Source organism: Lynx rufus, unplaced genomic scaffold (assembly GCF_022079265.1).
Source record: "Lynx rufus isolate CCGP_SWC_20201006 ecotype Redwood Valley unplaced genomic scaffold, mLynRuf1.p SCAF_3, whole genome shotgun sequence".
NCBI lineage: Eukaryota > Metazoa > Chordata > Mammalia > Carnivora > Felidae > Lynx > Lynx rufus.
Window position 1 is genome coordinate 178,229,654 of NW_025814845.1, and position 14,879 is coordinate 178,244,532.

The following is a 14,879-nucleotide window of genomic DNA, read 5'->3' on the forward strand; positions in this document are numbered from 1 at the left end:
ATTGGTATCTAAAACACATAATTGAAAAAGGTCTCTAATCACTACAATACCCACATCCCTCCTCTTCAAACTTTTTTTTTTCAGTTAAATAAATGATAGCATGTAAGTTTTGATCCTCTTTGTTTTGACTATCACGTTTAATCATGGTTACACAGTAGCACCAAAATCAGGACAAAATACAAGTATTACAGGAGAGATCTTAAATTATATGAGCTCATTGCATGCTTCAAAGGTCTCATTTTTTGAGGAAAACAAAGTTTCCAACTGCCAAACTGGTGCGTTTTCTCCCAAAAGAAATAGAACCCAATCCACCCCAAACTAAACAAAAGATACAATAGACTGATTTTTGAATAGATAGGTTATCTACAGTTTATGGGACAGGTAGTCCATTTAAATAGAAAAAGATTGATTTTACATAAAGCAAGATAGAGTACAAAAGCACAGCTTTTGTATTTTGGTAATATTGCAATTTTACAAACATATTGCATAGTATGTGTAAGAAAATAGTTCCATTTTTCATATATCTATATATACAAGAAAACATTTACATGAATATTACAAAACAAAATAAATGAGTAGTGGACCTGGTTTAAAGAATTGTATAAATAACGAGACACTCAAACTTGAAATTACGTATCTCCATTGTTAGCGAATGTCCTTGCACATCTTCAACCCTGTTTGGCTCTTATTTATAAATATTCAGACAAATGAGGTATTAAGACTGCAAAAACATAAACGATCACAGTTCATTATACCTCATTTCCTTTCATATTTTTCATTGACTTTCTCAAAGAGTGGAACCGCTTCAATCAACACTTAAAAAATAGCCCTCTGGTTCTGAAAGTATTTCAAATTAATTACATTCTCCAAAGAATTTTTACCAAGCAATGAAAGTTGAAACTCCGCTGAGTAAATCCATCCGGTGCCCATTTTAGGATATAGTCTTTATATACTGGTCTTATGAGTATCAAGGAGCTTCTTATGCATGTATAAAAGGTAAGTGGACTATACTAACAAAATTTTCCTTCCAAAACCACAACGGTAATTAATGATCTACAGCTCAGAATCCTGCACGGAGGATGTTTACTGCCTCATGTTATAATTATAAGCCCTCCTATTCATTTGAATAAATTAGTAGAAGCAGCAGGGTTGCAGAGCTAAATACAATAGAAATCCCAGTCTTTGGTCTTTGATATTTAGATAACTAATGAACTGCAGTATACAACAATATGAATAACAGTGTTCAATGAGGTCATTCATTAGTTTATGATTATTTTAAAAGAATAAAAATACAATATCATTTTACTTTGTGATAATGATATTATGCAATATATGCAATATACATTACTATCATATACTACTACATAGAGAAAATACGTTCTCCAGGTATCTTTTAAATATGGTCACATGAACAATTCGAATTAGACCAAAGCTGCTGGAAGAATAAGGTAAGGCCTTACTCTTAAGTAACTCAAATGTGAATTTGGCTTTGATGGCTGTATAGAAAATTTGGCCATTAAATATCTTCAGCTATTTTAATAATTTAATATTAGGATACTGACACTGTTATAAAATATAGCACTTAAGTGCATTAAACACTCTCCAGCCTTCTCCCAACTGCTGCCTCACACAGAGATTCCATGCTTGCAGTGACACAATCCATGAGGAGTTTTTATTGCATCCAATGCCAGTTTTATGAAATGAGGCACAGTCCAATTGAGTAATTCAGAGGGTAGAATATGCAGCAAATTTGAATGGTTATACAAATTCAGCAACTGACTTTGGTGATCAAATTACCTTTTCTTCAGAAGACCAGTGCTTTTTAGTCTGATGGGGATAAGTAGGAACAGAATGACCAATAGAGTATTAATATTTGGTAAATATCTCTATTAATTTCCTAAACAGTCATTGTTAATGAGACCCAAATATATTCTTTTTCATATATTTAATGTCAACCATTATACTGAAGACTGTCAAGGAAGCATTATTTCTAAAAGAGACATTAGTGTCCACAAGGTAAGAGCAAGAAATATAGAAAAAGGAATAAGGGGCAGGGTGCTGGAAAGATCCGCATTTTAACATTTACAACCAACATGTTAAGGTAGAGAAGATTGCTAATGCTAGTTTAGACGATGCTACTGAACTCAAGATTGCTGAGTCTCTTCTTGAGTGAATCAGTGAAATTTAGAGATGAAAGTAACCAAAGGAAACTTCTAGTTGGCTGTACCACTCTCACAGGTAAGTTAACTGTGGCTGAGATAACGAAGCATTTTCCTTAAGTACTTTTCTTGAGTAGATAGGGGCAGAACTAGAACTCAAACTCCAGGCTCCGTTTTCAGAGATTTGGGGGACTGAAATCTAAGATTTCCTGATTAGTGTAAAATTCGAAGTATAGATTGATCTTAAATCCTTCAGTAAATAATTATGTACCAAACTATCAAGCTTGTGGTTCCTAATAAAATAAGGGGGGGGGGGGGGAATAGGACCAAGAAGTACAGGGTAGAAATTTTAGAGAGGTTGAGCAAAAGAAACAGGAAATTTGGAAGTATATTTTTTTGAGCGTGTCTCATTTAAATATTCTAAAAGAACAAGGAATAGTGTGTCTTCTTTGCTTCTCTCCTTTCAACCTCCCCAGAATCAGAACTCAAATACTTGCTGTTCATTCATTCCCAGCTAAAAATTTTAATGCTAGGAATACTGTCAATCCCTGTCTTTCCTTTTATGCTCCCTGCCTATGGGCCTGCCTTCCTCCCTTCTCTTCCCGCCTTCTCCAGCATAAACAGAGTTTATTATCTATGTGGGACACCTTAAAGGAATTATTTTTTTCTGAGTTAAATTTAGGAAAGATGAAACCTGCATCTAAGTAAACTGCACTATATTTATATGTGTTGTCATATAAAAAAATGCTATTGGAGAAATATGATGAATTTGTTTGGTCTGCAGTTAAAGAAACTCTGTAATAGGAAAGAACCAAGCCTTCATTTATGAGGAAATGAAGGACTTTTAGGAGCAATCGTCTATGCCTTCAATAGAAACTCAAACTCTGAGGCTGAGTCTATACTTAGATTTTCAGGAACCTAAAACAGCCAGCCGAGTAATTTAAACCAACCACTCAGTGTTGGATAGGAAAAGCCATCTGTATCACTATTTTTTTGTACTAAATTGAACAGATATTTTTACATCATTCAGACCTAGTCTAAATCTCTTAACATATATTTCAAATTGTGTCTATACCATTTCAGAACTTATTTGAATGCGAAATTGGACAGCCCGTCACTGGAACTGGATTTTATACCGTTTGTCTCCTCATTCTCTTTCCTTTTTTCTCCTCTTATGACATATAATTTTAAATTTCAGCGGCCCTTCCACCTCCTAAAATATTTGCTCTTGGAATTAGAACATGCTAGAGCTGGAAGGAATCTCAAGAGACCATTTGATTCAGTACTTTTGTCGTATAGTTGAGTAAACTGGAGTCTGGAGATATCCCCAGACCGCCTAAATCAGCTCACTGATCAGTAGAGGACAGAGCTGAGATTAGAAACAGTGCCAATTACTAATCAAAAGAATTGTTACCATTTGACTAAAAAAACCTTTCTAATTGTTTTAATTGAGGGATGTTTAGAACTTGAATATGTCCAAATTAATGCACAGTGTTTTCCTAAAAGGTCCATAACACAGTGATTAGCACCCATAATTTCTCAAAACTTCTTGTGTTATATACTTTGCGTACTTGGCTAACCCAGCATGAGAATTTCTCATATTAAATTCTAATGTTTTAATTTACATAAGTTGAACTCTTACGTTATGATAGGACTTTGTAAGCAACTGCATAGTGCTTACTTCAATAGGAATTTGAGTTTTCTATAATAACTTCTAAGCACAAGTCAAGTTCTATTGTAAAAAGTGATAAAAGTGCGCTAGCTTTCTGACTTTTTGCTGAGTACAGAATGCATTTTAGTAAAATGGAGCTTTTTCAAGCATTCAGTAGGTTAGGTTATCCAAACAAGGGTATGTATGTATTCTGGCCAAATGGTTCAGTTTGTTGCTTACATCACCTAATTTTTCCTACTTTTGCTAAATTATTCAACAGGGTCCCATCCCCACTTTGCTGCTGTGGAGGCCTGACTTTCAAAGGATCTACAGTCACGGAGCCCCGAATGAAGCTTGCACACGCCTGCCATCGGGTGCATGGGGGAAAAGGAAATTGATTGACATGTGAAAATTAAGGACTTACCTTAATCAACTCATCTTCCCATAATAGGAAAGACTTAAATACAATTTTACATTCTTGGATTCTGTAAGTTTGAAGAATTCCAGTTAAGGAGTGCTGTGAGCAACAAATCTGCATTATTCTGGAGTTATTTATTCGTGCTACTTTACAAAAATAAGCAGTGGAGAATGGAAGGAGCTAGGATTTCTGATGCCAGGTAGCTTAACAGTCTAATAAAGGTAACCAAATGTTAAGAGCTGAAAGGAAACACAACCAAATTCCTTAAAATAGGAATGTAATGGAGTAAACACATTTTCAACATGTTTGTTAACATTTATAGTTTTTACTGTTTAAGCAGGGAGTTATAATTTACTTTCGACCATCCTTAAATCTTAATCTCCAATAAAAAAGAATACATAGATATAATTCTGAAGGTTATATTCCAATGGAAAGTGAACCCATTCTTGGCATAATGCATCACATTAGTATTAATTTATTTAGAGGATATGGTTGAATTTTAGCAGTCAGAGTCAAATTTAAAGGGAGTGGAGAAAACAAAGAGTTGTACTATGAGAACCTAGTGTAAAAGATAGCAGGTGAATTAAAAAAAATAAAAATCTATGGATTCCATACCATCAGTAGATCTCTCTTAATCCTATCTTATATCGGAATAAATTAGATGTTTCGTTAAAAGCAAATACGTCACATGCAAAAGCCAAGTAAATACTATATAAGGCCATTCAGATCTGACAAATGACAGTATAATGGCATTTTGTTAATTCTGTAAAGATTATATTGCTGAGTGCTTTCAAAATTACCTAATGTACAAAATTCTAGACTTAGTAGACAAAGAGTAACAACACACGGAATTCAAAGAAACAAATAAAACTCAAGGTGGGGTTCTGTCTTGTTTTGTTTCGTTTTGTTAAAAATCATGTATCGAATTTAATTTTTAGTAAAGCAAGCATTATATAATGCTTCAAAATTTTAAAATTCGGGGATAAAAGTTTACATCCAAAAAGATGATTGGAAAATTGTGCTTTCAGACTGTCGAATTAGTTTTCTGACAGGGTCAACCATCTCATCTTGCCATTGGATACTGAGAATTTCATCTATGTAATGTGTATGTGTGCAGTTCATATCCAGGTCCTGCAAAAATCTAAAACTGTGTGCTTCACTTCACGTAGCAAAGGCACCTATGTTTTTCTCCCTTTTGAGCAAAAGTTATGATCCAGTTTTCCCGCAGAAGGTGATTTTTTTCCACTGTTCTGTCACCCACACTCTCTGCGTTGAGCAGTACAGTAAATCACAAGAGAAGGTGGCAGCGAATCCCTGCTTGCATGGGAACAAGTTGCCTGTGGACCATTCGAAGAAGCTCTGGACTGATCACAAGGGAAACCGAGCAGAACTGTGAAGCAGACGGACGGGAACAAAAGGCTATTCTGGTGTGAGGAGAAATCAGTCACTTCAGCTCCACAAGCAGATGCTGCTACTGGACTGACAAGTGGAACCTAGTCCCGCTGGAGAAAGGTAAAGTTTGCCATTGGGGCAGACACACAGTTCGTACACTGCCTGCCGAGAATTCGAGGAGCTGGGTGAGGACGATGAGAAAGAGCCGGTCGGTAGATTCCCCAGCCGGATTTTCTCTGCGTTCAAAAAGATCTAGGGGGAAATGAAAGTGCATTTCAATTCATTTTAGCATTCTATGTTCCTCGGAGCTTTACAACAGGGTCTAATAAGAAAGACCAAACAACAAACAATGCTATTGGTTTTAGCTGCCACGCTTTGTTGAACAAACAAATTACATTCCGAAGGCACAGCCCAAAAGCTCGGCAGCTCTCTGCTCCTTTGAGACGTGGTGCATTCTGACAGAAAGCCCTCGATCTGAAAAGCAATACTGCTCAATCTGCTTAAGGGGCCAACCCACTTATTCAAACACCACAGAAAATTAATGAGTTTGAAAGAGTCTCTCCCTTTCAACTTCTGAATCGTGCCTGGTCTAAAGAATATACAAAGAAATAAGGATGTGCATGGAGAGGGCGTTACTGAAACGATGGACAGTTAATAATTAAAAAAAAAAATTACTCTCTGGCCTGATGTTTCAAAAGTCATAAAATCATGTTGACAGAGAGTCTGAGGGAAATATACCAAGTAGATAATTCACACTATTAACAACAATTATTCGATACAATCAGGTTTGAAATCTCCATGAAATGTATTACTTGTATGCCACACTTCCTTTGCTGTATTTTCTAAGTTGCAAAATTACTTCACTTATTCCAAACATGGACTTGCCACGTTGAGGGACAGTGATCACGTGGTTTTGACATGCAGGGGGAAAGTTTCAAAGAAAGAAAAGCTGAGTCATGAATTTGAATGAGCAAAGAAACCGCTTTCTGGAGCTATTTCTTCATTCCATTGTTAGGTAGCTAATTACTGCCTACAGGCGTCTCTAAATTGACAGGAGAGTCTGAGATTACTCCATTTCCCACATATTTGCTCTCCTCCAAGTCCTATTTGTTTCTCACCGGAAATCCTAGGATAGCCCCCTAACTGGCCTGCCAGCTGCCATTCTTGTCCTCTTAGAGCCTATTTTACATCATCTTGCTTAGTGAACTTCTAAAAACTACCGACCAGGTCTTGTCCCCCCCCCCCCCCCCCCCCCCCCCCGCTCAAAATTCCCTGATGGCCTCCCACCACATTTATCATGAATATGGATTCCTCCCCAAGACTCAGGAGCCCTCCAAGATCTGGCCTTTCTCTAACACCATTTCCGGTCACTGTCTTTGCTCCAGCATTTGCATTTTCTCCAACATATCAAAAGAACTCTGGCCTCAGGTCTTGTTTACTCCCTATTTCCTCAGCCTGCAATACTTTTTTGCTCCAGATATTTACAAGTGGGGTTAGCTATTCACGGGCTGGTTAGAAAACGGGGGTAGGAGGGCGATTTCTGCTTTTTGCCTTTTTTGGGTATTTATTACTATTTTTAAGTATGTATGTATTTAAGTTCAAGTTAATTAACAACTACTGTAGTATTAGTTTCAAGAGTCTAAATTGAGATTCATCACTTACATATAACACCCAGTGCTCATCCCAATAAGTCCCCTCCTTAACGCCCAACACCCATTTAGCCCATCCCCTCCCACCTCCCCTCCAGCAACCCTCAGTTAGTTCTCTGCATTTAAGACTCTCTTATGGTTTTTATCTTATTTTTCTTATTTATCTTATCACTGTTTTTATCTTGTTTTTCCTTCCCTTCCCCTATGTTCATTTGTTTTGTTTCTTAAACCCCACCTATGAGTGAAATCATAATTTGTCTTTCTCTGACTGACTTGTTCTGCTTAGTTTTTATTATGTTTTAATAGCCAACTCCTTTATGTTTTATTTTTTAATTAAAACATTGAAATGCAGGAATCTATCGCATGCTGCAGATAGGACAGAAAAAGAGTTCATATACCAGAGACATGTATATTATAGATTACTTTAGATGTGGTCAGATCTCCGCTAAAAGGTCACCTATAAAAGGGTTTTCTTAACCACTCCATGAAAATAACACTAATCCATTAATCTCTCTTTGACAGCTTTACTTTTCTCTATAGTACCAGTCCCTTCCTAACATTGTATTAAGTGTGCATTCCTTCATTGTTTGCTTCTCTTACTTGCAAGGTCGATCTACAGCTGTCTTTGGTTCACAGCTGCAGAACAGTGCATAAAATTGTGCCACTGCTTGGTGCATGAAATCGTGTTCTTCCTTCGCCAGTAGGCATGTCTCTCCCCTCTAGGGTACAAGTGTCACCCTCCAGCAAAGCCCAGTGCATTCACTTCACCCTCCATAGAAAAGGTTCTCCTTACTGGTTCTCCCATAGACACGTATTATTATATTTTATTTTGTTCCTTAGTTGATGCTATTTTACAGTCCTATTTATATCTGCCTTTATATACTAAATTATATCCTCCTTGAAGATAGAATCACACCTGAAATTTTTTATAACTTCTCAGTGTTTGACTCTGCAACATACAGTTTCCACATAATATACAAATGGTGGTGGAATAAATGAGTAGATCGGAAAGCATAGGGATGATTGAATTCACCAACAACATTCGAGTTAAGGTGTCATTAAAACTTTCATTTGTAGGTGTCAAATATTGAAATTTATCACCCCATAATTACTTCTTTAAGGGTTACATAATTACTGCTGTGCTCCCGTTCTCATTTCTTTAAGGAGACTTTTTTTTTTTTTTTTGCCTGATAGGAAAGTTAAAAGCGCACAAATCTAAGCAGAAGGAAAAGACATATTTTGGGGTAGAGAGGCTGGGCCTCCTTTCTCCTGGCTCTGTGTCCCCTTGTTGAGCGACATGAGCGACTGTACCACCAACTATTGACATAGTCTGGGCTCTTTAGCTCGCTTCTCCCCAGGTACCGAGGGATGACTTCTCTACTGGATGGGTTTAAGAGAGGAACTGGGCTTGCACTTTCCTCACTTCGTTTTAGAAGCTAGCATGCTCTCAGAAAGCGGAAATCTCAGCTTTGCCAGAAACATGTTAGCGGGCGAGCTCTGGGACAGCCGTGTTTAGGTCTGCATGTTTGCAGAGGAGTTGGCTCCGAGGAAACACCAGGAGCTGGTATTTCGTCCAGAGAACCACGGACAAATAAATAAGATGATGGAGGGTGGAAATGGAAAGCTAACGAACGTGGGCTGAAGAGGCTCCTGTGGGATGGGACCGGAAGACACTGTGAGTGGTTCATTTATTAGCAAGCACAGAAATCCACGTGGCTGGTTAGCCCTGGCAGTTTGGCGCAGCTTTGCTGACACAGTTTCTACAGCTATGGATGGAACTGGTCATCCCCCTGCCCCTGCCTGCAGCCTGAGGGAACAGCTGTGGAGAGTGGCGGTTTCTATACAGGCAGGGTGTGCAGGTGGCAGCTGTGGACACAAGCACAGCTGTGGAGGCCTCAACCATTTGGCCTGATGTGAGCAGAGCAGCAAACCCCCCCCCCCCATGTTCTCCAATCTCTACTCTTGACAGCTTGTCCTCAGAGGACAATACTTAATTCCGTGAACTTCTGAGATTCAGACTGTACCCTCACCCGTTTAGGGGAAGTATATTTTATTAATAACTTTAAATGCGTGGGGCTTTTGGAAATGATATTGTCTTGGCTTGAGATAGAAAAAAATAAATCGGGAGGTAAAACGAGGTGTTTCACGTCGACCCTTTCCAGCCCAGCTTTGCCAGGTTTCCGCAGCATGTTTGTGAGACCATCAGGGACCTCGGGAACAAGTCCCTGCGCACCTGGAAAACTCCTTGCTGCCTGCTGGCCACCATGAGTTTTCTTTTAAAAAAAAATTTTTTTTTAACGTTTATTTATTTTTGAGACAGAGAGAGACAGAGCATGAACAGGGGCGGGGCAGAGAGAGAGGGAGACACAGAATCTGAAACAGACTCCAGGCTCTGGGCTGTCAGCACAGAGCCCGACACGGGGTTTGAACTCACGGACCGTGAGATCATGACCTGAGCCGAAGTCCGACGCTTAACCGACCAAGCCACCCAGGCACCCCGAGTTTTCTTGCAGAGCAAAGCACCAGCTAAGAGGCAAGCGAGTCCGGGGCAAACCAGCTTGCGCCAAGACGGAGCCCAGTACTGAACTTTCACCGACTTTCCCCCCTCATTATGATACTAAAAATCATGCCCGGGGGTGGAGATTTAACATGTTAATTAAACGCGAGCAACACTTGAAGAAGCAGGACCCTTAACCGCACAGGTGCTTCCACTCCACCCTCTTTCCACCTGCTTCTTTAAAATATTCTCCCTGACCTTCCTCGGAGAGTCAGCCTGGCCGTTGCTTCATTTGTGCCACCTCCCTGGTGCTCCAGCCTCAGGAGCATGTGCTTTTTTATCTCGGGCCCGGCCCGATTTCCACCATTGCTGGACCCAAGGACGCGAGTCCATCTGTGGACCAGGAAGGGGCCCTAAGATGAGACGAGACCCAGTAGAACTAGGGACGCTAGACCCAGACCAACGCCCACAACTGAAGGGCCGCCAGGCCTCTCTGTTCCGAGTCACGGGGACCAGTGGGTCTCCAGTCTCCCCTTTTCCTCACTGCCCTTCAGGCAATGCTCTGGCCCCATCCCTTCACTCCTATCAGGATTTTCTTTTCTATCTTCTCTTAGCAGTTTTGTTTGCTCCCTTGTTTTCCTTCAACAGAAGGACGTAATCTCAGTGACCGGCCTGCACCAGGGCTCCGCTCCTCGCAGGTGGCAGGTACCTGTCCCAGGCCCTGCAGGTGCAGCCGGCCTGGGCCTTCAGAAGGTAGTTGATGCCACCCACAGACTTGGAGCATTTGAAGCCTCCCACCGGAGCAGGAGCCCCCTGGTTCTTATCTTTGCTACCAGTACCTTTGGAAAAAGGGACTCCCATTTAGGTCCCTTTGAGCGGTGATTTTGGGAGATTCCCGCCAGGACCGATCAACCCGGTAAGGGGCTAGAGTTCCTGGGCTAGAGTTAGAGTCCACTTTTGGGCTTTTCTTTGTCCCTCTTTTTTTTTTTTTTTTTTTTCTAACCACCTTTTCTCCCCTCTGGCAAGTCCCTGATTTGTAACTTTGTTTGAAAACCTATTTACTTTTGGTTTTGCCTGGATGGCCCAGTGGTTTAAGCATCAGACTCCTGATTTCAGCTCAGGTCATGATCTCACCGTTCGGGAGCTTGAGTCCTACATTTGGCTCTGTGCTGACAGTGCGGAGCCTGCTTGGGGCTCTCTTTCTCTCAAAATAAATAAACTTTTAAAAACCTGTTTACTTTTGGTATCTGTGTACTCAACTGTGGACTTAAATCTGCCTCATTTAAAAGTTAAAATGGACTATTCCAAACCCCCCTCTCAGTCCCCACGAGACTAAAGCCATGCAGTCTTGCCCATACGCCGAACTTCAAAGCCTACAACTGTCTGAAAAGTCCTCTCATGATTTCTAGTTGAACCCCCCTTCCCTGGAAGCATTCTCTTCTTTGAAGACGGTATCCTCAGCAGCTATCCTAACTTGACCGGAATAAAACCTTTTTTTTTTTTCCTTTCTCTTTAAAATTTTGTTCGACTTTATTCATTTTGCGCCGACCTTTCCTGGCATAGGGGACAGGAGGTTGGAGCAGCTCGGCTGACAACCCCCGAGGGCTCCTCTGGAACTGGCAATGGGGGACCAGCACCCACTCTCTGTGCCCCTCTGAAGTCTCAGCACCTCACAGGTATGTCGGCAAAGAGACCTGATAGCCAGACCCCCTCAATTTAAGCTGATGGTCCTGCTTTTTTATTTGAGCTGTTGAGGGTTACCGCTCGTGCTCTCCAGGTGGAAAAAATTAAGGATCACGTGAGTCTCAAATAGGGCTCTTCTGACATGTCTAAATTAGTTTTCTTGTACACAGAATTAGAAAAAGCTGGCTATACGACTAAACAACCAAAACCTAGGAAGCCGTTTGGTTCAATCAGGGAAGCCTCCCACTTTTGGGAAGGAACCAGGTGTTCTAGGCTTCATTTGATTTATTTGTTGCTGCGGTTTTTGGTATCTTTGCACAAAGTCAGCTGTGTTCTAAATGGAAAATAAAATATAACTAATGAATGGATCCATAAATTATAATGCTATCTTACAGTTAGGTTTGTTTTAATAAAAACAGGATATTTAGAAATCGGGTTTGTCATGTCTTCTCCACAAATAGTGAAACAGGCTAGATTTTGTTTGCATCTTGTTTGTGTATATGTGTCCATATGTGTTATAAATACGAGATATTTTTTTCTATCTCCAGATGGTATTGCTAAAATTAATTTGTAAAGGAGCTCTATGTAATTGGTTTAAAGGCAAGCACTTGTAAAAACTGGGCATTCTAGAAACGACTCAGATAAAAACTAACCCGTATGTTTTTTAAGTTCACTAGATCTGGGATGAACTTCCTTACATTCAGGCCTATACATTACTCCATAATACAGATGCCTCACGGGAAGGGCCCTACTTGATGCTCCAGAGAAGTAAGGAGGAACAAAAATCTAAGACACCTGACCCCCTTCCCAATAACCAGAATACTGAGGAAAAGGAGGAGGGAGATGGGAGCGACTAGAAATCCTAAATCCACCTCCCCGAGGACGAGCACCAGAACTGATGTCCGACCCACTACCTGCTCCTGACCTCCCCCAGGGGGCTAAAGGGCAACCAGAGAAAAAACATGTTTGGCAGAAGGGAGAGACCAGCGACAGAGATGGAGAAATGATCGTCCAAACTTTAAAATCTGCCTCTGGCCTTGCCGGGGGCTCCCTGCCATCTCTTCCTCCCCCTCCTCCTGTCCCCTCACCACCACTGGGGCCACTCAGGCTGCTGGCTCCTGCTCCTGTACCATCCCTGGGGCCTCCAGCACCGTCCGCGGCCCAAGAGCCCCCCTAGACTTAAAGCGCTCACTTTCAATTTCCCCACAAGAGCGCCAAGTAAAATGGACAGTGGGAGCAAACAGATTGGCTGTTTAGTGGACACAGGTGCGACATCCTTGGTATTCAAGCTAATTCAAGGCTGTTGGTTTAATTAAAAACATGTCTTTCGGAGTTATCAACATCGAGCTTTCATTGTACCTGAGTTTATTACATTCATGTTGTATCTGTTACAATTGGTCAGCAAAAATGACTTAAAATAATGTTAGGTTCTTTCTGTCTCCTGAGGTTTTCATGGGTAATTGTTAAGAATAAGTAAATTAAATAAAAAGGTCTATAGCTTTCAAAATCTTTGGTAACCTAAAACTTTAAAGCTTTGCTAGGTTAAGTGATACATTGGGTTAAGTTCATTGGGAATCTGAATCTTTTCAAAATAAGATAAAATGCTAACACGTTAATTGCTAAACAGATTCATCTGCTTTTGGCTTATTACAAAAAAACTAAAGATACATTTGAATCTGTTGGTAAACATGTTTTATGCTATATTAAATGATTGTACCATAAAAAAAGTTCATGTTTTTAAAAATTATGAAATGTATTTGTATATTTCCAAAAAATTTGTAAATTGCCAAAAGTAAAGACAATACTGTTGTAACAGACTGTTCATACCTGGTTACTACCTAGTTTTTACTAGAAATTGAGGTTTCTAAGACTTAAAATTCTGATAAATGTAGTTGAGCCTGCTGGAAATGAGAAGGAAAACAACACTGAATTAAAAAAAAAGGAAATATGTTTAAAGAGGCATAAAGAATGAAGAAAATATTTTTGTTGCAGGAAGAAAGTAATTTTGTCCTAAGATGAGACTGTTTAGAGAGAGAAGGCTTAAGACAAAATCTGAATGAAAAAGAAAGCTGCAGAAGGTTTGTGGAGAGAATCTTTGGAAAAGAATGTCATGTTGTCAGGACTAAAATTAGAATAGATGAGTTTTAAAAGTACAGTGGTATAAAAATAAAATTTGGTTTTTCTATTAAAGAGACAAGGTTTTCTTGCATTGTTGGTCTGCTCTTAATAAGAAATTATAAACAAAGTTTTTTTTTCTTTGTCCAGAAAAATAAGATTTCATATTTGTTTTTGTTAGGTCTTTGATTACTTAAGTAAATGAAATCTTTCAATAGTAAAGGAGCTAAATTTTGCTAACAATTGTATAATCCTATGTATTTGTCTTTGGAATAGTAAGATTTATAGTAATCTCTGATCCTACTTAGGCATGTGCTTGTTTATACGGTTTGTTAAGTTATAAGGGAGGCATTATTAAACAAATGATAATAAACTTTCTTAGGTTATACTCTATGGGTCATTGTTCTAGAAATTATATGAATTACATGAGTTCAACTTTATGAATTAAGTTATTTACAAATAACTATTCCAGAAATCATATGAAATCCCTAAAGCTTTAATATGTCCTGGTATAAGGTTGTCACTTGACATTTTAATTGTTAAAATGTATGTTACAGAAATACCTGGATTTCCTTGTCAACTACACTATAATGAACTCTCATCAGATCTTTAACCATGTCCATTTTTGAGTCTTGTCATTTACAGTCATTGTTCTGATGCTCTTGCAAATGTTTTCAACCTCAAAGAGGTTCATGAAAAGAACTTTTGAAAATACAGGTTTTTGACACCCTTAATATCATGAAATTAAACTAGGTAAGAATTTTTGGACTTGCTGGGAAAACTGTATTTAAATAGAACAAAAATTAGTAATGTGGGGCTGAATACATAGTTTTTAAAAAAAATTTTATGTTTATTTATTTCTGAGACAGAGAGAGACAGAGCACGAATGGGGGAAGGGCAGAGAGAGAGGGAGACACAGAATCAGAAGCAGGCTCTGAGCTGTCAGCACAGAGCCCGACGCGGGGCTCGAACTCACAAACTGTGAGATCGTGACCTGCGCCAAAGTCGGTCGCTCAACTGACTGAGCCACCCAGGCACCCCCTGAATACATAGTTTTTATAACTTTTTTAAAAAATACTGCTGGTTCACTAACATTTTTTCTTTCAGACTGCAGGAAACATGTTCTCCTATGATGTCTATGTCTTACAGAAATTTGATAAAACACTCCTTTGCAAATAAGTTAAGACCTTTCACTTTTCTCCCTACCTGAATCCTTTAAAATTCAGAAACTCTCAGTGAGTATTCTTTCTTTCATGGCAATTATAATTGTTTACATAAGTTCAATAAGAATTCATTCTTGTAACAGTACGCCCTT

At 39.3% G+C, this 14,879-nt stretch overlaps 1 protein-coding gene across 1 annotated transcript in view; it reads right to left on the reverse strand.

Annotated features, from left to right (window-relative positions):
- Nucleotides 1-5,154: 5,154 nt before the first annotated feature.
- Nucleotides 5,155-14,879, reverse strand: part of SGCZ (sarcoglycan zeta) — a 1,101,292-nt gene continuing 1,091,567 nt past the window's right edge. The window contains exon 8 of the mRNA XM_047092209.1: nucleotides 5,155-5,872. Within this exon, the coding sequence (XP_046948165.1) occupies nucleotides 5,678-5,872 (195 nt within the window). The 3' untranslated portion in view covers nucleotides 5,155-5,677. The remainder of the gene's footprint in view (nucleotides 5,873-14,879) is intronic.